A 22,917-nucleotide genomic window follows, 5' to 3' on the forward strand; every position below is an offset into this window, starting at 1 on the left:
TATGGATGGGGGAAAAAACTTGGGAAATACTTGGTTCTCAGGCAAAAGTGTACATCTGGTTGCTCATTTTCAAGCCCGAGAAGTGCCATTTCCGGTGATCTGGGGGGTATCAAAACCAGAAATTTTCTTGTACGCTCCGCGCCAACCGATGGTGGCGCTCCGCTTAGATAGTAATTCGCGCCCCCCGGGTTAGAAAGTCCTGGATACGCGCCTGATCAGTAACGTTTCTCAAAGTGTGTGTACTTTAATGCCTTTCCCAATGTGGGTATTTGTTCTCACGCTTGTTGCTACAATGTTAGGGTTTATTACTTTTGCAACAATCCGGCTTGAATAGTTGTCTTCATCGCTATTTTTCTTGTATATTATGCAGAATGACTTCACGAATAACACGATATCAATCCATGTTGGATCAACTTTATATAAAGGTCGCTATGTAGCTTTTTCTTGTTTTTACTTTTTACTATAACGTTAACATTCATAGCAGCCTCTCAACTAAGATAATATACTATCTTTACACAGGGTTTAGAAGCTTTTGTCGTGAATGGACTGTTATACTTGTTAACAAGATTCAAATGCTGCATGCATTCTTGGCTGCTTTTATAGTGAGTCCATATACTGGTAATCGTATTCTAGCAAATTAGTTACTTTAACTACTACTGTTGTCTCGTACTACAAGTCTGAATGTGTTGTTCGCAGGCGCGTAGCCGGGGGGGGGGGGGGGTCGAAGGGGGCGACCGCCCCCCTTGAGCATATTTGTTTGAATGTTTTTATGATATCGCTAGTAATTTCAAGCTTTTAGATGGGAAGTGCCATTTCCAGCGATCTGGGAGGCAGTTTGAGCCAATTTTTTTTTTTTTTTTTTTTACGCATACCGCCAACTTATGGTGGCGCTACGCTTAGATAGTTTTCAATGCAGAATCTACGCGCCTGGTTGTTCGACATATTTCCCAAGTTGATGTCTGTGTTACTATTTATGAATTGATATCCATACAGATGTTCCAGCGTGTGGACCAACAGGTGTTTGTACTTGCTATGACAGTGAAGCTGATTGTGCGGATAAAGGTTTGGTTGCCTTGCCAAGAAACCTGTCATCCGACTTGCTTTACATGTAAGTGTGAGTACGTAATTACACGTGAGCATGTGACAAGATCTAGGCCTATATAACACCCGTAGGCTGGGATGTACGTTCAATGTTTCTTGGCTTCACCTCATGTGATTGGACCACTGCAGCAAGGTGTTAATTAAAGTAATACCTTCGGAGGTGGGCTATATGATTTGGCCAATAAACACGTCGAATAAAATAACCCATGATAGTGTCCGCCACGTCTCTAGGGCAATTTTTTCAGTCACGATAAGCGTTTGAATAAGAATTGTCTCATGATCATAACCCTCATTGCCAGCATTTTAATTTATTCAACTCAACAGCCAATCAAATTGAACTTTTGTCGTTTATTATGGAGTAATCGACATTGTAATTTGTAGGCAGCCTAACTGTATATTTCTACTGATGTTTGTTTTTTTCCGATAAAATATACTGAAGGTAGTTTGTGTAAAGAAGTGCACGATCAAATGATATGTAAAAACTTCGAAATCCTGCCTACAACACTCACATGGCTCAAGCAGAATAATGTGCTAGAATTGACCTTAGAAACCCATATCTTACTTAAGTCATTTCAAATTTCGAGTGTCTTAAGGCGTCTTCGTTCTTTTACTCACGAGTTTGTGCATTTTTCTTTCTGTACAGAGACCTTTCAAGCAATGCAATTGAATGTGTTCCCACGGAATTTTTCGAACGATTTACCAATCTGAAACAATTGTAAGTATTTTCTTTCTTATATTCAGGTTTCCAGGAGCATGACTGATACAGATTCTGGCCACACATAACTTGTATAGCAGTGTACAATGCAGTCACTAGCTTTCAATATGTACCATGATTGCAACTGAAATTCTTTAATTTGTATAGATTACTTTCATTATAAGAAGAATACTGTTATTTTTCATTTTGTGTATGATACATCAATTGATATATCACTTTATAAGAATATCTTGTTCTTCACTTATTTTTCCTTCACAGACAATTCAATAAGAATCATATTCGAAGATCATTTCACCTTCCGAAAAGTCTAGACACGCTGTGAGGAGAAAACGTTTGCAATACAACTAACTATTAAATATATTGATAGCTAAACATTTTAGAATACAGTTATTATTTTTTTAGTGTGTAAAATCTCAAATTTGGCCAGCTACTATTCGTGGTTCTTACGTTTTCTACTAAAAAACTATAGCAAAACATAAGTTTCTTATATTTTGCAAGAAAGTATAGCTGTCTTTGTATATCTTTACGTGTATATAAGTATTCGGACAAACAGCTACCACACTAGAAATATGAATGTGTATGTATGAATGTATTTTAGATCCTCCTGCAAGCAGGAACTCGCGAAGAAGCCTCATTGGCTTATCAAAGCCGCAAGCTGACCGAAGTCAATCCCTTACATTCATATTTAACGTCCATGATTTTGAATTGTCAATTGACAACAACTCTATAACTGGACGACATACATTAATCTTGGAGTGACTCGAACCGGGGACCGTATGAGTTCCCGGTTATTTAATATAAATATTTTAAAAAATCGACAAAAGTTGTTGGTACTTGAATCCGACATTACGAATTTCATTTCGGACACTGTACGTATATATAACTATAGAAAAGAGCAATACAATATAATGAAACAGTTTGATAAACCTGTGATTAAACCGTGTTTGTTATTTTAATTAATTATTATTTCTTATTTCATTGCAGTTACATTGAATATAATCAACTCGAAGAAGTAAACAATTTCTTTATTCACTGCGATAACCTACAAACTGTGTAAGTCAATAGTGTATACCTAAACCTATATCTAACTTATAATTAATATAACCAACTCATGATTGGAGACGGGTAAGTCCATGTACTCTGCCCACGTGATCTGCCCATATGATGTAACGTGTATCATTCTGTTGTTTCATCATAGTAGATCATCAAATTTAATATATATATATATATATATTATATGTGAAATGTGAATATATGAGATATTGAAGAAACTGTAACGTAGCGCAATATTTTAAGCCAGAAGGTTAGACTGTTGCTACTTTCCAAATTAATCCATTATTATTCTGCTTTGTTGTTTTTTGTCTCCTTAGATCGCTGTTCGAAAATAAGATAAGAAACATACCAGAACATGTCTTTCAAGGATGTTCCAAACTAAAACTATTGTAAGTCCCATTCCACTACTTTTACAGCTAACCAAAAGCAACATTAAAAGCATAAGAAAAAACAACAACAAACAAAAGGAATAGAGAGCAATCAACTCTCTGCTTCACAGCTAGTTCCGATGAGATGTATACAATTTATTCACTTCAAGTGCCTTTGGATAAACAGCTTTGGTCAAACATGGACTACCCATAAATGTGAGTTAAATCAGTTAAAACACTTCCAATTGGGTCAACACAGTCTTTGAATATTGTGAAATAAATTCAAAATCGGTAAGTGCATGTTGTAGAAGCATGAATGAAAAGATGTTAACACTGGTCAAAAACTGTTTTAGATGGGTAAAAATATTTTTAATGTATCGTTGTTAGTAAGCCTGAAGAAGAAAGTAAATGCGATAATCAATTCCAGTTGACTATAAATTGGAGTCGCTGACGCAACCATCATTATGCAGATATGTGACAGAGAGGCCAATTCCTCGACGATCTAAGGATATCACCCTGTATGGAAATATGATCTGTATAAAATCTTAATGTTAACAGAACTACACTTTACTTTCAAGTTCCTTTGGAAAGAATACAGAAATTCTGAACTGCTTTGCTCATGGTTTAGAGAAAATAACATGACATGAGGAAACAAGAGAACTTGATGTTAAAAAGCTTTAGATTTAGGCCCATTGGTTAAACGAGGTACAAGTGCCGGGCGTCTTGCGGCCAAAAACGGGTGATTTTAAATTATTCGTAATGTTTCCTTTTCTCATGTAAGAATAAAAAAAGGTGACGTTTGATATCATTTATTTGAACATATGCATTGTTAACTAATTTCGTGACGGGTGGTGCCAACGTGGATCGTTGAATGTTTGTACTTTCCTACACCCTTGTTCTACTTCCACAGAAATTTAGACGCAAATCACTTGTCACGACTTTGGAACTACAGTTTTGCTGGGCTTGACTCTTTAACAACGTTGTACGTACATGTGCTACTCAATAGAATATTGCTATCATCTTTTTTGGTACATACTTAACGTTTTTTTTCTAATAAAAGCATTCCGCTGGTGTACGAACATTTTAGTATCAAGCTTCATAAATTTTACACTGGTTTAAGCGTATAATGTAAATATATATAAATATATATATATATTATATATATATATATATATATATATATATATATATATATATATATATGGCGCTATACTTCAATCTCAATTTCAAATACTAATTTTGACCTTCGCTCCCGACAGAAGTATGCAATGGAATGCTGGGCCTTACTTCCTTTCTGAGGAATCAATATCAATAGTGTGTTCTACCCTTGAAGAATTGTAAGTATGTAGCTAGTATATAGCTAAGTATATAGCTAGTATACAATATATATATGTAATTATATAGCTAGTATATTGTAAGTATATAGCTACAGAATATGACACCTGCAGAAGTAAGTACTTTACATTATCTTCGGAATATTGATGCCATGTTATTTTATGTCTCTATTATGTCTATAGAACCCTCAATTAGCAGACCATTAAGATCACACAGTTAAAAATCTAACCGGTCGAGTAAAAACCATCCCAATTCCTGGTTTTATGACATGGGTTTAAAGCCTCCGTCATTATGTTAACACGTCAGCTTAATTACAACAAGCAATTTAACTGGTACTCCTTAATATAAAAATTATTGAAAATAAATGTAAACAAGGTAAGAAATAAATAAGAAAACTAACTTACCAAGTATTGATTCTCTTGCATCTAACTGTTATCAGCAGCCTTTCGTAGCTAATATCGCAGCCAATAACGAAAGAATTACAAATCGATTTTCTCGTTTTACTGTGTAGATGTAAATATATTAAAAATACGGTTTACACAAAACTGTTACTCAGCGATATCATGATGTCAAAAACGATATGATTTCTTCATGATTCCAAATGACCTTTACAATAGTATAAATATACTTACTGACAACTATCGGCCCCCTTACCCCAGTGCTGTCACGGACGATCACGCAAACGCAATGTCCACTATTAAACCCGCACCCGCAGATAGTACAGGGGTTACGATAGTAAAATAAAAACGGGTTGTCTGCAGAGGTAAGCTGGTTTACAATACAATACAAAATGTCAAGGTTAGCAAATACAATTGTGATAATGCTAAGTGATTGAACACCCTATGATAAATTCTATATAGCGAACGAAGCCCCTCCATTATCACCCTTAATGCGCAAGTTGTATTCATCTCTGGCATATTTCCATTATTGGCATTTTTCCGTTACTGGCATATTTCCATTCTGCATCTCTGTAGCTTCATAGATTTTATTATGAACTATGGCGTAACTGTCTTTTAATGTTGTCATATTAAGTTGGGGACAAAGTTTTTTTTGGCAAACGTTTGGCAGACTATCAACTTTAAAGGTCAAGTGACACGTAACAGATTTCCTTCAAACTTGCACAAATTGAGAAGCTACATATCAAAACCCTATACTCCAAATTTGGAGTTCTACGATTGTTCCTTTGCTGTTTTAATTAAGTTAATAACCAAGCTAATCCCGTAAGATAATGACGTCACGGGGGAACCGCCAATGTTACCAAAACTAGAAAGGCCTAATATGCTAACCGAGATCAAAGCCGTAAACAATACGTCACGGACAGTAAACAAAATATCATATGAGAATGGGTGCACAACAGTACAAGAAAGTTTTGTGTTCGTCAAACACTGTATACAACGATATCTTAGTACCAGTGCACTCGGCCAGCCTAGCTGCCTAAGTAAAGATTGGCTTGGACCTTCGAGTGAATCTTATGTGTGTGTTTCCTATCGCCTATCCGCGCAACTTGGACTTGGAACACCAACAGCTCGCCGTCTACAAGACAATGCCGTTCCTTCTCTATTTGGAGAAAGTATCTTCAAATCTCGAGAAGATATAGAAACAAGTAGACCAGTGGTTGAGAAGCTGGATCGGAAGAGAGTAAGTGTATTACTAACTTAGTATTATTACTAACTTACAGTAGGCTAATTCTTATAATTTCGTTCAGTTAGTTAGGCCCTAAATTAGGTATGGCGACGATAAAGTTAGGCGTGGGCTAGGGCTAACAAAACTTGTATCAGTGGTACATCATGAAAAATCCAGGATAACAATCATCAGATGTTTACATGTCATTTTGCCCAATAATGTGCTCCCACCTATCTTCATACTCATAGCTCATATGTTGAGCAGTAAATGACATCCTTATATTTTGCCATTTTTGGTGGTAGGGCTGCAATTTTTGTTACAAGAGAAAACGCTTGTGAAAGGTGCTTTCAAACAAACAAACTGCTTTCTTAAATGAACTTTCATAACTTCCTTGTTATTTTCTTTCCCAATTTTCACTACTTAGATTAATCTAGAAGCTGTTCCCCAACCAACTGCAGTGAAAATACAAAAGCAGGATTCTGCAGAATGTACATCTCCATCTAAAGGTAGCATGATCTTATATACATGTGCTTGTAATTACCGAAAAACAGTTGGGAAATGGGGGAGGGGAGGGTGGTGACAGGCATTAAAGATTTAAGTAGTCAGTTTTGAACGGGATACAAGGAATCTCCACCAGTAAAACATCGAGGCATGTATATGGGGGGGGGGGGGCAAGCTACCTGACAAAAAGGAGGCAGCAGTAGTACGCCCGAAAGGTCCCCATAAATAGGCATAAATAGAGTGATGGATGGGGGAAGCTGACTAGGGGATAACATACATTGTATTTTATCCATCATATCCGCTTGCCTGACGAGAGTGGTTGAGGAGGCTATACCTGATGGCTTCACAGGAAAATATATAGGCTACATCTATAGTTACTGAGAGAAGGGATATTATTTTGTAGTTAAACTATATGAAACCAAGCTGAAGTCATTTGAAATGCTCATGGTGTGAGTGGCCCATATTTTTGCAGCCACATAAAGTAGAAGGGTATGCTCTCCTTGAGAAAAGAGAAGTGAACCATCTAGGCAGCTGACCCCTGTCCTAGAGTAGCCTACTGTATGTGTGTGGTATAATAAGCGTTTATTCTAATTTTCAGTGAATGTAACACATGTAGAAGTCCAGTGTTCACTGGTCCCCCTACCACCATTGAAGTTGTTGACTGAACCAACAGAGACAAGAACACCATCAAAGCAACCAGGGCCATCTCACAGTGGCGATGATTGTCTGTCTGCTGCTGTGGCATCCTCATCGGGATACACCGAAAAAACCGCCAGGTAGTCCGGACTACACTCCATCAGTTCACTCATCTGATGAATCTGAACATGACAAAGATGATGCTTCAAGGTAATTTTCAAGATTGATAGTAGATTAGTCTGGAAAATCAATTGGTGCTAACACTTTCCGGAAAGAGGATCATTATTAACTTTGACACCAACACTGTGGAGCAGTCTGGAATGTGTGGTGAGGCCATCAGTCTTTACTTCAATTAGCGTATACATACTGTATCTGGTAGAGTTGTCACAGCGGTATGTGAACAAGAAATAAAGGCACAAACAAGTAGTTGGATTTAACAGAGTATATTATATCTTCACTTGGCTGGATATCTGCTACTGAATACAAATGGTGAAAGTTTCATCTTATACACTCTTTTACCATGGATTACAAGGGGATGGGACAGGATGTAATACTCTGTCCACATGTTTACTTTACTAAATAAACAGTGGTTAAGCTACTGAGACAATAACCACACATCCTGCTGAAGATTACATAATCCATAATATTAGGTGCACAAACAGGTGTAGGGTTTTTGTTGTAATCAGTAAAAAATATATTGGAATTGTTCAGGCACAAGTGGTCAGGTAAAACATGACCCATGTATCCACACCAATCGAGGTGTATCAGCTGTCGCCTTAGTTGGGCATCCAAAGACTTGACTGACAACTGTGCATTGTGCCATGACTTTTGACCGAAATGGAGTGATTGGAATGCCTCTATCTAAATGGTATGTTTTCATGAACTATTATTCTTCATATCTTTACTATTCTACAGATTACGTATGGAACTGTTTGACTGCTTGCACAACTTCTGCAGAAGTGGAACTCTGGGAGAGGAGTGTCCTGTTCCTGTCAGAAAAGAGCCACCACCACTTGCAAGCTCCTATATTCATCCGAACAATGAGGATGCCATAAAACAACACCGAAGCAGATTTCAAAAGCTTTGCTGAAGTGGTTGATGGCCTCCCAATTTCTAATTTTGTTTCATTGTAGTTGAGAGCAATCGCTTTATGATCAAGTAACCTTGATATTCCATGGATTAATGAACAATTTCAGATTGATTTTCATTACACTTTTATTAAAATGAAAGCCTACGCTCTCCAGATCCCATTGACATAGTGGTTTAGGCTACTTCATTCAAACTGTTCTTCTATTTTAACCTAGTATATTTGAGATTTCAATCATCCAGATTTTGTTGGCAGGCTACTAGAAGTGACAGCTTTGCTTACAAGAGAGAATTTATACAAAAAATTAACTTGAGTTTTTATTATTTATTACTGTTATGTACTTCCCAAACTTGAAAATGTAAAAATTCATCCAAGATTGTAGTTAATACCATGAACCAGAAAAATGTATGCTGGAATTCCAAAATGTTCACCATTCAGCCACAAAACAGACAGGACTGGACCCTGTTTCATTAAACTTTGCAGAAATGATAGTTTGACTTGGCATACAAAGTCCACATTCTCACAGTCTTGGTAATTTAAACCCTTCATACTGTTCAGATGGAAAAGCTGCTCGAATCCTCCTTACAGCACAGGATGGGAGAACAACACGAACCTCTTTCCCTAAAAACTGCCAGCACATCCGTACAAGTTGTCTGTATACTGTGTGTCTGTATTTCCTGTAAAATAATCATATGAAAATCAGCTATGAAAGATGAACACACAAAAGCTTGGTAGCCATCTGGGGACGTCAATTTTAAAATAAATCTCCATATGATTTCCAGAATTTTGATTGGCCCGTAAATCTGCCTCCCCTAAAGTTTCAGGCCTAGCTATGCAATTTACACAAACTGATCATTGAATCTCGGTGACTAAAATTTGTAAATGGATCATGCCCAAGCATGGTGGACATTTTTTGTGTGGGATTTGGTTCCGTGGCTCAGTGTAAATGACTACTATGTCAGTCAGCATGATAAGGGTTAACCTCAAGGACATTGCACCAGTTTTTGTTTTTGCACAAAATGTCCTAATCAGAAGCAGGTTTTGAACATGGTGCACACATTTTCTTGATCTAATCTATATCTTAATGTAATTCCCTTCACAACAAAACTAAACTATGAATACAAGCACACCCTCTGTATTGTTACATCATTCAACAGCAGGTCAGAGCAATGAATAAAGGTATACAACAAATATAATGTATTCTCTACTTACTAATGGATGCTATTTTCCTGTGCACGGCCACCATACTGTTGACGGTACACGTTGTAGGCTGTCTGTAGCACCCATGGGTTCAGGCACACAGCTTCAAAACCTGGGTGTAAGGTGATGCATGCAGCACCTTCTTCATCCATCACATTCCTTACTTTTTCTATTTCCCTGCAGCATCTACACTCCCTTGCTGTAGGCATCACAGCACACTGGCCACAAGACACCTGTAAACAATGCAAACCAGTTCAAATGATAAAGAGCCAATTTTCAATGACTTCATACCGGCCTCAATTATTGGGCATACTAACATGTCAAAATAAAAAAAAAAACCTCTGAAGGGTTGTCTACAATTGAAGCTCCTTATAAGTGGAGGAGGGGGTAGCCTCTTCTTAGAGTTCTTGCCTCTGTTGGGACAATGCTGCAATGGAAAATAAAACATGCCGATGTTGCCTCGTTTCCAACTGTTTTTCCCACTTCTGAATCCATTCCCTAGATTGAGAAAATCTGGTTATGAAATTAGCTTAAGCAAAAATGACGAAAAGCTGGTGTGAGGTGCCACCTTCTCCCTCCCCCACCCTTTCCCTAATTTGTGGTAACTTCACTCATTTGCCACTACAACTGCTAGGAAATTAATAATAGACCACCTCTGAATTTGTTGTGCACTCTTCCAATTGGCTCCTTCAATCTACTAACCAAATGAAATATGTCTGTGTGACATGTTCCTGGGGCATGTGCTGCCACAACTTTTAAGGAAAATAGTAACTCCCTTAACTTAACTCGACCGCACTCTCATCTTAATTTTGCTGCCCCATCAACAAATTGGCTAGCTAAGAGTATGAGCAAAGTTAGGAAACATTTATCGGTTCTAGGCCTAACTAGTGACACAACTATCGGCCTATACAGTATAGTACGCTAGGCGTAACGTTACCCAGTGTGTTCCGTCAAGACGATCAATTTCGACATCGCTGTCCGATCCCGCTTCCTCTTCGCTGGTCTCCGGTTCGAACATGTAGGGAAAAACTTCCCCACGATCGTCGACCATGTCCTCCATTTCCCTGCATTCTTCGCTATTGCTATCTGAATACTGTGTGTCAATGCCACCGGCAGCCATTTCGCGATATGTATAAGCTATGCTGTGTACGCTGTGCTGTGTATATATGCGTACTACAGTGCGTTTATAGAAACTGTTCAATGCGACGATATCATGCACTTTCGACTTGGTAAACAAATGACGTCATTTGTTTTCGACTCTCCCTGAACGAGTCAATCTAGCCGATTTTTTGCGGAGTTTATGTTTGCTTGATAGAAAGAAAATGCAAGGAATTTATGAAAAAAGAAGTCAATGGATGTTTTGTTCGATGTCTTATGTATCATTTTGTGATTTTTCATCTTAATCCAAATCTTAACTTTCTTGTAACAGACTGCTGAAAAAGGTAATATTTTCGAGAAGTTTGAGATTTCTACATACCCAATGCACTGCGCAGAACATATACAGTTTGCACTCTTCTGCGCTCCCCCGTGACGTCACTGAATCTATTACGTAATAGTACTTTTTACCGATTTCTACCCCTTTGGAGACGGAAAAAAATCTCGGTGTTGGGTTTTTCTTAATGTAAGAATTGTTAAGTTTAATATTATGTAAAGTCAAGTCTACGTGTCACTTGACCTTTAAGCAGAGTATTACCTAGTGCATAAGTGCATAAGGTATAGCAAAGATTTACGTAAATTAAAATATACCTAATGCCAACGTGCTATTATGTTTTTCACTTAGGTCGATCTCAACTGACAAACTACCTTCAACTCTTCTACGAAATTGCACAGGGTTGATTCTTTTGTAAGTAAACACGACATCTGCCAGCTTTATTTTGATTTGTGATATATCACCTGTATACCAAACGGTTAATGGCTGTGAAAGTCTCTCCATTGTCAAATGTAAACCTCCTTCAAGATCTTCCACCTTGAACATCATTTCATATCTTGGAATAACTCTTGGAACGGAACAAACCTGTGGGTATGAGACCATTTAGTAGATCCGCTGAAAGTAGAAGAGGTCAGTGAAAGGCAGAGATATATATTCTCTGACAACATCACGATTATCAGGTTTCCCGGCCACACAAATACCTATTAAGAAACTCACGTGCATTCACTTACAAGAAGTGAAACCAAAAATCTATTAAATTTGGGGTAAACGCGTAAGTGGAAATTTTGAGTGTTAAACTCATTCGACTACAGTATGCTTTTTTTGTTACTACTCAGTATTTCTGTGTGAAAGGATGCACATATTTGGATTAACTTACGCGTATTTGTGTGTTAAACATAGACGAAAAAATTTGTCGCAAAAATTAACCAGGTGTCGCGGCAGTCCTATACCTTGCATGGCCTTTTGATCTGGGTTAAAAGACATCTCAACGTCATCATACGAGCCGTGAAAATTTTGACGACCGTTTATGACGAAATATTGGTGCCAATTGTATTATTTGGATTTATTTTGAAAATGTGAGATCATGACGTTATTATGGCTTTCGATTTTGTTTCTTTCTTCAATTGGACACATTACCACATTATATATTCTCCACAATTTAGGCAATGTTTGCATATGCAGTTAAATCTTCTTTGGTTTAGTCAATTATGTGAGTGTATCGAAACAATATCAATGATGAAGACTCTGTAATTTTGCAGGATATTGGTTGGATTCGCTCTCATATTGTATCAATACTAAAGTTGAAATGTGTAACTGCATATTACATGTTATTTGTAACGAAAAAAAGTCATACAAAAAGACTTAGTTCTGGTCCCAATGACGTCTGAAGGAGATGTGTAAAAGATTTACATAGCATGAGTATAAAAGAAGAATCTACTTGTCCTCCAGATATTAATTTTTGGTGGCACCCTTATATACATGAGTACTGGAATCCCTTTGCTACAAATTGAAAAAAAAGGTAGAAAGATAAACAAGATATGCCATGCACACAGAAACATGTGCAGTGTTTAGCTTACAAACGTATCCTTCAGATGAAGAAATAAACAACAGAACCTAAATAATAAAAGCAATCAGGAGATTTGAATAGAAATGCAGGCTGCACGTACGACTTTACTCTCCAAAAATGAATGTTTAATTGATTCACAATACCGATTTTCTTGATGTAAACTGAGCCATCTCTTCTTTTATTCGTACACAGTGACTTACAATATACCACCTTGTTTGAAATTCCGGAAAGTTTCTTTCACACAATTCAAGGAATTAGTAAGATGTAAGATATACTGCTGTTTCTTCTTTCATTGTTAAGAGATGTTTAGAAATTAGTAAGTTAACCGACAACCACTCCAATAACAAGAGTCAAACGAGGTATAGCTGTTGTTACGGTATCAATTAACACAACAGTTTTACACCTTGCAACCATCAAGATTCACTTTAAATGACTAGTTTCACTAGAATTGATTGACCTTTGGTTCCCATCATCTTCATGAAGTCTCATTTCACAGCACTACCGAAAACACCTTGTCGTATCAGTTATTTTAATCACTAACTTATTTTCCCATGACAATGACATTGACCATAGCCAATGTTTAAGTTACCGAATCATAGTGAGTCACTTATCTGCGTTTTCGTTTCATAATTTGATGAAATCATTCCTGTAAAGTCTGCCGTCTGTTCTGTTTTACAGACATATGTCATCTATCAAGCTGAAGACGATACCAGAACGACTGTTTGAATCCACTTCAGTTAATATGATTTTGTAAGTTTCATGACTAAATAGGCCAAGTATCTCTTCTAAAATTTGCCTTTAACTAGAAAATATTTAAGCGATGAAACAAACGTACAGGAGAAAACCAATAATGCTTGGCCACAAAGGTACGGTAAATTTCGACAAGGACCTAGTCTTAAACTTATCTGTTGCGTATACGCCTGTGTGGATATACTTAATGGGATTGGCATTGTTCTAATTAGCACAGATGACAGCCTTTGTTGCATCAAAGATTAGTCGGTTCATTAACGTCAAAAGTAGAGAAAATGGTTCCATTCATTACACTGAAAACTTACCCAGATGATATTATCCAGTGAGAAAGATGGGAACTGTGTTGAGGTGTCACATGGGAGCGACTGTTTAGGCTTGATTTCGGAAACTATTCCTAAATGCAAAAATAAAATTTATTTTTGTCTTCAACATTTCAGAGACATCGGAGACAACGATTTGGAAGAAATTCCTGCTAAATTGTTCACGATTAATCCGAAAGGTCACTATATGACAGCACTCTTTCTATGTGGTAATAAGCTGAAGTTTCTGCCGAGAGGACTGTTCGACAATGTCCATTATCTCCAAAATCTGTGAGTTAAAGAAATTAATTTTCTTTCATAGAGAACGGAGTAAGTGTTAAAGATCCGGTCGTCATTGAAAATAAACCACGGCTGACATGCGGGCCTCAGTTTCTAATGACCATGTTTACTTACTGCATCGCTAATACTCTTCACAATAAGTTTCGAAATAATATAGAAACGCTTACCAACGTTATAAACTCGCAAATGGACTCGTCATATTGAAATATGTTTAAAGGTAGACTATAGTTTGTGATAAGGTGGGTTTTCTGTATTCATGTTACTTATTTGTAATTTTATACCAGTTAGGTGCGTCCCTTTCAATAAGATCCAAATTAGACTATACATTAAAATCTTTGTTTATAAAATGGCAGCTAACAATTGAGGTTATCATTAACGATATTGTGAAACTTTTAGGTAGTCACTATGTAATAATCTAGTTCAGCCTTGGGTAAGTTGTCCTATACATATGATAGTTCTAAAACTTTCTAAAACTATCTCTGTATTCGGTTTGATTGTGCACGACACAGTACGAAGGAAAGGGAAATTCAAACTATCGTGATGTTAAACTTCCTGTTGGCATTATGAAACGACACATCGATAAAACGGCTGCTTCTTATACAATGTTTAAGTAGGTCGATAAGAGGTTGCTTATCACTTTTCATTGAAAGCATTTCTATCATTTATGTTGGTGATGCTGATGGATATCTAAATACATATTTGCCATAGATCAGTTTCAGTCAGCCATTTTTGGGGTCAAATGTTTGAAACAGAACGAATCCTTTTTAAATTAAAAATATCTACTTTTAGTTCTACCTTTGAGCGGGAAGAAAAAGTCGACCAGCGTTAAGTTCATCCGAAATAAGAATGCAAGATTTATGTTATAAAATGCGGGGATGGATGTTTATGAGCAGTTGCATTGGTTTTTCTTCTAAGGTTGCTTAATAAATCACAAGGCTCTAATACACCAATGACAGCCTCACTTTGGACGAGATGAAAGAGTCCAGCGCTACGTCCAACAGAGCCAAGAAAGTAACACGAGATCTCGCACATTACTGTATCGATACAGTAATGTGCCCTTGGATATGTCGTTGTGTAACTTTGGTAAAACAGAAATAGAAAGATAAACAGATCTTTTCTCTTTAGCTGCAGAAGTCCCGCATTAAGAAGTACTCTTAAAGGACGATGGTGTAAAGATGTTTGTAATTTAACAATTGCTTCCTTTAATTAGAATGTATGTCTCTACACCAGCTCGTGAGCAACGTGATTGTTATCATTTTGTGCGAATATACGTCAATAAAATCATCATGAAAATTCACAGTATGCATCTATTGTATGTTCTCAAATAGGCGACAGATGATCATTAAACGTTAATTCCTTTCGAATAAAGAATTTTAGTAGGTTTACGTTTCTACGATCTCAACCTGCACATTTGTTCTTCCTAACACAATGATAAAACAGATTTCTCCACGACAACAACTTGAAAACTCTACCGGGATCTATACTGGCTGCAATATCTTTGTCTAGTCTGTGAGTAGAGTTGTGTTCTATATAAATATAGATATAAATAACGAAGAAACGAAAGGTCGGAAGAGAAACGACTGGCCACGTATTGGAACAGTCTGAACTAGTCGTAAAGCGTCCCGAAATAATGAAACTTGAATGAGTAGAGAATTGTGAACGACAACTCTATGACATTACATGCATTAGTTCACACAATGAAAAGTTGCGAGCAAGCTCGTGTAGGCCACCGCTATAAAACTGGTCATAAGGCTCACCAACACTTTAGGGCTTTCTTAAAAGGCGTTTGCAATTTTACTACAGTCACATTTCTGTACTTTATTTATACTAATAAATATGTGTTCAACTATACTTCTTTATAATGCTCTCTTGGTAGACGATTGACTATTTGTCGTTGGACGATGAAACAAACAGATGTCCAACCAACCACCTTCCGATAAACAAAAAAAGTTCCCAAAACATGTACTTAGTAATCCTAAGTAAACGTTGTGACGATTCAAATGTTAAATGGTTATACGTCGTATCAATTGCACTAATATTTCCTAATATTTCAGGTATCTGTTTCAGAACAACATAGAATACCTGACGGAACCATTATTCGGCAATAATAAACGAAATTCTACATTAAAAGAAATGTGAGTATAAAAGTTTTGGCAATTTAAGAAACACACACGTGTGTTTATGTATGCTACATAACTACGAAAAATCAAATCAGCTCGAGTAGCGACCACCTTGTTAGTGTGTTGTCACAGCTGACTTTTTCTCAATAAAGAGGGAAAGTCCCTACTTTTGAACAGAGACGTAAACGCCTAGATGCGTGTCTGTATATAGAAACGTATAGAACTTTGCACGCACGAATCAGCGCAGAAAATATTTCATATCGAACATACTTATAATGTAACGCATAACAGAAGTCTTCTTTTCTATCACTCAACTATTCCATTGTCATCAACAATTTATTACCCCCTTTGTCGATAAAGAAAACTATGTTAGTCAACGAGCTGTCCCTGCGTATGTATAGCGATTTATGCAACGCATTGCATGTTTCGACAATTACTCATATTTTGACAAGATGGGAGCAACTTCATCGTATTGCGTCGTATACACAATGGTACATTGCAATTGTTTGGTTGCACAGCCTATTAAAATTTCAATGGACACTGATATTAAGCACTATCTTAAAAACTCTCGACTTAAATCGATATCTGAAATAGAAGCTTTACTAGGACAGCGGCGTAACTACGAGTAAGGAAAGGTCGTGTGGGTTAAGTGTGGGTGCGTGTGGGTCTAAGGATCACTCTTTAAATTTGGTCATTGACAGTAATAGCATATCCCTTCACAGTAACCTTTTCCATCCACTACCTTGCCTCAAAAAAAAAAAAAACAAAAAAAAAAACTGATATGTTACTTGAAATATACTGACATCTTTGAAATTACATTGAGATAGAATCACGACGTTTCATGAGTTCAGAATCCATATTTCATTGTAAAGAAATAGCAAATTGATTTAACGTTTATTTCAGCCATTTACAAGATAATCCCATCCGTCGAATATCGTCAGCAGTTATTGATGAAATGATCGACGGAGGTACCATGTAAGTTAATTTTCCTATCATTCCAAGCCTTTCATATATTTATATCGACTTTGCACTTCGTCCTGTATTCCGTGGACATAAAAAAGGACCAAGATGTACTTTGTCAGCTATTAATTATTTACACATCTATACATTTCTAACATTCTTTGCGTCAGCATATGGATCCACAGGATTGTAATTTCCATTATTTTTAATCTCTAATTTGGATCGCAGGGATCAGCAGATCTGTATTCAATTTGACTGCCTAATAATTATCACATCGATGTTGCTTTACAATTGGACTTCTGTATTTATATATAAGTAATCAACGTGAAAGGTAAATGATTTACGTCGCGATGTTGTCAGTTGGTATCGCCTTATGAAACCAACATACACACAAAGTTGTTAAATTGTTGTGATTTTAAACTAATTTAGCCGATACTCTAATGACTTAACACTGTTATCGAAATAACAGTTTGTAGTTGCTGAAGACTAACATTGAAATATTCCAATAACTCTCACCACGATTCATTTTAAAATATATAGGTTTCTATCTTGTGAACACCTTACAATGCCCACGATTCGGGAACAACTGAACGTGTAAGTTTATTCAATTATTTCTATTTTGGTATTGCTGATGAGTGTAAAAAATATGCCACTATGCAATAATGAACGACGTAGTACCTTCCTCTGGTGACAATCGGTGGAAGTGACTCCTCCCGCTTTACTACTATTTACGTTGTACCGGAGGGAGCCGTTACTCAACGCAGCTGTGAAAAAACCCAATTGCATACTTGTTAATAATTAATTTTAATCCCTAACTACACATCGAAGAGTTACTATTGTCTTTTCTCTGCACGGTTCAACCCGTTTTGATGTGTACACCGTGACGTGCTAAACGAGCAAAATAGAGATCAATGGCTAAGAAAAGAATGTTACTTAACTCATTAACATTGTACTGATAAATGGATTAATGATATTTATTACAAAGATTATCAATGATATTAGAATGCAAAGAAATCATTTTATGTTACCTCCTAGTAGCAACCCCGACCTCGCATTTGAAATTCGACTGTCAGCTGTGGTTTCGTGTAAACGAACAGTATAGTAGTCTCCCTAAATAAGCGAATGAAAATATATCATATTTATACATAATGTCTGCACCATTTGGCTCTAGAACATGTCTGCGTCCATCGACTGTAATGGTAATGAACATTAGCTACGACGCTGCCCGGTGGTTCCAGGCTAGAGGATTTAGTTGTTTTGGACTCAAGGTGGATAATCTCCGAGAGTGTACATCTTGTCCAACTGGCACATACGGTGGACACGTAAATGACAACACTTGCCAGGCTTGTCCACGTGGTATGTATTGTCACTGGTAAACCTCTGGCAACCTTTTTTGCTTATAAACATTGAAGCCACAGTTCTCTTTTGTTTTGGCTTGATATTTATAAGAGGATGAAGTGATGGTTTGTTCGTATTTTGGTGTTGATGCTTGTCAGTAAATACTCTTCAACTAACAGACAAGTTTGCAAAGGTTCGTTTATCTCTAACTAAGAAAAACAGTTTTTGTATAAGAAGTATAGTATGAAAGGACATTCGCTATAACTTCAACATTATTTGTCACACATGATTGCCATATTGAACTCTAATTTTTATAAGTCTTTCCGTATCTTTTTACAGGTGGCTTTTATCAAGATCAAGTTGGCCAATACTCCTTGGATGGAACGTCCATGAACTGTAAAAATTGCACTGAAGGAACGTTTGTAAGGCTAGGTTCAGGAAAAGACCCCCTGAGCTGTAAAGTTTGTCCCACTGGAACAAATAAGAACGGATTGGCAGGATTTCGAGCTTGCTCATGTTTGGATAACTATTTTAGGCGTGATCGTTTTGATAAATGTGAGCTTTGTCCACAGGAGGGTGTACATTGCAAGAATGATTACATGGCCATAAGCCAAGGCTATTACTGGAACTGGAGTTACACAAATATTGATGAATACAAACGATTTGTAGAAAACCTATTGACATTTAATGACTCGTACAAAAACGATACTACGAGATTTAATGGATCTCTTCCCAAAGCTCATAAATGTTTGAAGAGCGATAGATGCGCTAATGACGTTGATCAAATCAAAGGAAATTGTGCGGAAGGCTATATTGGTTGGATGTGCACAAACTGTGACGAAGAATTCTTCCCTATATTTGGATTTTGTCGTCCTTGTCCAGCTCTTAAATATTTCATTTTGGAATCTTCAGTCATTTTGATCATTCTTGCTCTTTTCCTCTTTCTTCTGTTCAAAACTTATCGTAATAAAAAAAGACGGTCTCGATCCCTTGTAGACAGTACGTTGGCCTTGACCAAAATAGTTCTCGGATTTTATCAAATTATGGCAGAATTTTGGGAATCTATAGATGTTATCTTTTGGCCACAGTTTTTTAGAAGCATTGCTACATGGCTAGATGTTTTGCAATTTAATATTTCAAGCATACTGATAAAGCCTAAGTGTTTCTGGCCTGCATTTGAGCTAACACCGTACACAGCTTTTACTCTGGGCGCTATGTTTCCATTCTTTTCAATGGCTTGTGCCATTCTTGCTATTGGTGCGGTAAAACTTCACGCAAGAGTTTCAGAAAAGAAGAGCCCTGCAAACGTTGACGATATTACTTTCCGCTTGCAACTTCACCAAAATAATATTCTTACCTTTCTGGTTCTTATATTATTTGTCACTTACACATCCACTTGTAACGTTACCTTTGCACTTTACGGCCCTACTTGCGACACGTTTTCTCTTGATGAGTTTGGTGTTTATAACATTAGCATATTGCGGTCTGATTACTCAATAAACTGTAACACGACCACCCATCGTCGTTTCCAAATCGCTTCGTACTGTTCGTCAATATATGTTATTGCACTTCCGGCAGTTCTGTATCTTTTCTTGTGGAAACATTCTCGTCGAAATGGCAGCAGCGAGCTTCATGAACACAACAATGATGACTCACCAAAGTGGTTGAGATTTCTGAATGAGAATTACCAGTCTGATTTCTGGTACTGGGAAATCATCGAACTTGTCCGTAAAGTGTCACAGACTTTCGTAATCGTCATATTTGGATGGAATGGTTATTTTTCTGTCACAATTACGTTAACATTGGCTGTTATCTTCCTGAGTTTACATATTTCCTTCAAACCGATGAAAGACAGGGTTGAGTATTACTTACAGGTGGGTTTGAGTACTAATTGTAGAATTAAAGACGCACATGGCCCTTTTTTGGGGAAGACAGAAGTACAGTGCACCAACTTAAATTTGAATATACGGGAATGTGGAGCGGTTTGTATGCTGTTGTTAAGCATGAATATTTATTTCAGAATGTCTTGATGGGGAAATGTTTTCATTTAGCATATCTACTACTAATAGTCTTAGCCTTTTCGTAAAGAGAGGAAAGCGGAAGTGTGGTGGGATTGAGGGTAGGGAGGTAGACATGGTACTATCTCGCGTGCTTTGGTGGTTCTGAAGACATATGGTAAATGGTATTCAAAACGTTACTCATTATTTGTAAAATAGCTGTTCATATTGAAGATACTTTGACTCTTTTCAGCTGATGTCCCTTTGGGCCATTTTCTTCAACATGCTTGTAGCAGCAGTTCCAGCTCCGGAATCTTTCACTGGACAATTCTCAACCGATATCCTGGTCACGTTTCTGGTGATTTTAAACACCAGTGTTATTGTCATTGCACTAGGTGAGTGATGTCAAGATTATTTATAAAAAACACAATATTTGCTACGACAGTTGTCGGAAAGACTATTATTAAATGGTTATAAAATGGTTATTAGAAGCCGATTGAGGATAATTAAGAGCAAAGAAGCATATTCAGACACAAAAAGGCATACTCTCTCCGCGTCCAAGATATTTGCAACCTTTACCTACTACCAAGGATCCAAGGCGTGATAAGTTTAAATATCCGATCAAGCAGTCATTGTAATTTAAACCAGTTCCTAAAAATATGGATAATTGCAGAAATGTCTCTTTTCAGCTGTGACCGTCTTGAAGATGGGTAAAATTATTTACAGTAGAAATTGTCTCCGAAGAGGAGACAGCGGGTACCGAACTAACGAAGGTCAAGATGAGCACTTCTACGATGAAGTCCAACCTCTTATCAATTGATATCTGCACCAGTGTACAATATATCACTTGGAGTTATCCCTATCTACAAAGAGGTTCTGTTTTGCGATAAGAAGTTGAGAGTGGCACTTGGATTCCGATCTGTTGCATTCATTTCATTGGAAACGGTTGAAGTTGCGGCTTCGTTGATATAGCCAGTTGTGTAAAAAGCATACAGTAAATATCGCATAAGGGAGATTAATGCTGGTTACATGCTATTGACATATAAACCTACATGAGATATATGCCACACCGTTCAGCCATTTCCTCATCCACAAGTTTGTAAACTTTTCATTACACTGCAATAATATTGCAACAGGGTATATGTCAGTGCATGACTATGTGTTTGGATCAGACAAAACTTACGTCATATAAATATGTATTATTAAAATGATTATTATTAGTTGTTATTATTATTATTATTAATACTTATTCAGAATGCCATTTTGCACCGCTTCAGATGCAAATGTGAAGTATTTTAAATTGAGGTTTATTCATGATCGTACTTTAAGAACGTATAGACTGCTTAATTTAATGGGGGAAGTTGATAGCCCTCTTCGTACGTTCTGTCATATTCATACTGAAACCATAGAACACTCTTCTGGTCATGTCAGGTCACTTCTAGTTTTCTTTTAGACTGTGAGCAAAACTATTTTGGGTGGCAGTTTATATTTTCGAAAAGAAACATTTTCTTTGGTCGAAGTCACGTTAGTTATAATCCTATTAATTTCTTTATTCTGTATTGTTAATATTATATCTTTGATTGTAAACTGAACAATAACATGCCAGATTTCAAAATTGTTTTCCCCCCAAAATGAAGTTCATTATAAAAGTTGAGAAACACATTGCTTACAATAATAGAACTTCAAAGTCTTGCAGAAATAACCATAAAGCATTGCAACGAAGTCTTCCTAATTGCATTGATGAATTGGAAGAATTAATTTTTGAGAACATTATACTGTATACATTATATTGTCCGTGTATGAATTATGTAACATACGTACTGTATTTCATGAATTATATCTGAATAAAGGAGATGGAAAAAACAATCTTCTTCTTATCATGATTATGATTTTTATTATGATATTATTATTCTTAGTGTTATTATATGATATAATTATTATTATTTTATTATTAATGCCTTCAAAAAACAAGAAGGCCGACCACCTTCATCGAGCCAATCTTCATTTACTCATTCTCGTTCTACATGTACGTGAACCAACAGGCCTATCGCGCTACGCAATGTGGGATCCGGAGAACAGTGATGACAAAAGTGGCGTCGATGTAGGAGGCTGAAAGGCTGCTATTGAAGGCTTTCAGCGAGTAGTAGAACGGCTCTAGAAAACCATATTCTATCTTAGATGACTTGACGAGAACTGATCTCACAGAAAAGAAGAAACTTAAGAATTTTCAGAATTTTAAGAATTTTCCTTTACAAGATACGCATAGCATTCCTAATGACGAATGCCTTTGGCAAAATGAATGGGAAGGTCGAATTATTTTTAGTCATGGGTCTTCTTCTAGCAGAGGTGTTTTTATGCTCTTTAATCCTACATTAGAAGTGACCATTATCCGTTGTTAGCTTCTGCTAACGGTAGATCCATTATTACCGAGTTAAAAATCTCTGACAAAATATTCGCCATTGTTTGTTTATACGGTCCCAATTCGGACGATGCAGACTTCTTTCAAGAAATATTACTGAAACTTAATGATTATTCCCT

General features: G+C 36.8%; 2 protein-coding genes and 1 long non-coding RNA gene across 9 annotated transcripts in view; 2 read left to right on the forward strand and 1 right to left on the reverse strand.

Annotated features, from left to right (window-relative positions):
- LOC139967852 (uncharacterized) overlaps window positions 1-22,670 on the forward strand; it is a 77,620-nt gene extending 54,950 nt beyond the window's left edge. The window contains exons 2-20 of one of the 7 annotated variants that reach the window (XM_071971992.1): window positions 994-1,108; window positions 1,745-1,816; window positions 2,075-2,134; window positions 2,801-2,869; window positions 3,187-3,258; window positions 4,148-4,219; window positions 4,497-4,574; window positions 11,400-11,462; window positions 12,808-12,879; window positions 13,294-13,365; window positions 13,803-13,955; window positions 15,405-15,473; window positions 16,019-16,099; window positions 16,988-17,059; window positions 17,585-17,638; window positions 18,216-18,400; window positions 18,722-20,256; window positions 20,633-20,774; window positions 21,069-22,666. In XM_071971992.1, coding sequence (XP_071828093.1) covers window positions 994-1,108; window positions 1,745-1,816; window positions 2,075-2,134; window positions 2,801-2,869; window positions 3,187-3,258; window positions 4,148-4,219; window positions 4,497-4,574; window positions 11,400-11,462; window positions 12,808-12,879; window positions 13,294-13,365; window positions 13,803-13,955; window positions 15,405-15,473; window positions 16,019-16,099; window positions 16,988-17,059; window positions 17,585-17,638; window positions 18,216-18,400; window positions 18,722-20,256; window positions 20,633-20,774; window positions 21,069-21,199 — 3,167 coding nt within the window. In that variant the 3' untranslated portion in view covers window positions 21,200-22,666. Of the gene's footprint in view, window positions 1-993; window positions 1,109-1,744; window positions 1,817-2,074; window positions 2,135-2,204; window positions 2,870-3,186; window positions 3,259-4,147; window positions 4,220-4,496; window positions 4,575-11,399; window positions 11,463-12,807; window positions 12,880-13,293; window positions 13,366-13,802; window positions 13,956-15,404; window positions 15,474-16,018; window positions 16,100-16,987; window positions 17,060-17,584; window positions 17,639-18,215; window positions 18,401-18,721; window positions 20,257-20,632; window positions 20,775-21,068 lie in introns of those variants that run through there. The other 6 variants (XM_071971996.1, XM_071971997.1, XM_071971993.1 and 3 more) reach the window with 6 other exon arrangements.
- LOC139967864 (uncharacterized) lies at window positions 6,567-8,381 on the forward strand. The gene is made up of 3 exons (XR_011793165.1): window positions 6,567-6,701; window positions 7,295-7,542; window positions 8,248-8,381. It is a non-coding gene; the product is annotated as an uncharacterized lncRNA (long non-coding RNA).
- LOC139967860 (uncharacterized) lies at window positions 7,603-11,331 on the reverse strand. Its single transcript, XM_071972009.1, has 3 exons — window positions 10,557-11,331; window positions 9,632-9,852; window positions 7,603-9,096 (listed from the first exon to the last, which is right to left on the reverse strand). Coding segments are annotated over exons 1-3 (405 nt in total). The 5' UTR covers window positions 10,740-11,331; the 3' UTR covers window positions 7,603-9,095.
- Window positions 22,671-22,917: the final 247 nt, after the last annotated feature.

The sequence above is a fragment of the Apostichopus japonicus genome, chromosome 5 (genome assembly GCF_037975245.1).
Source record: "Apostichopus japonicus isolate 1M-3 chromosome 5, ASM3797524v1, whole genome shotgun sequence".
Lineage (NCBI taxonomy): Eukaryota > Metazoa > Echinodermata > Holothuroidea > Aspidochirotida > Stichopodidae > Apostichopus > Apostichopus japonicus.

What these genes read in the sequence shown, in the direction of transcription:
- LOC139967860 (XM_071972009.1), bottom strand. Translation starts at nt 10,739, where the DNA reads ATGGCTGCCGGTGGCATTGACACACAGTATTCAGATAGCAATAGCGAA. An exon ending in GTCTTGACGGAACACACTGG is followed by an intron (nt 9,853 to 10,556) that starts GTAACGTTACGC and finishes CATTGTTTACAG; the next exon opens with GTGTCTTGTGGCCAGTGTGC.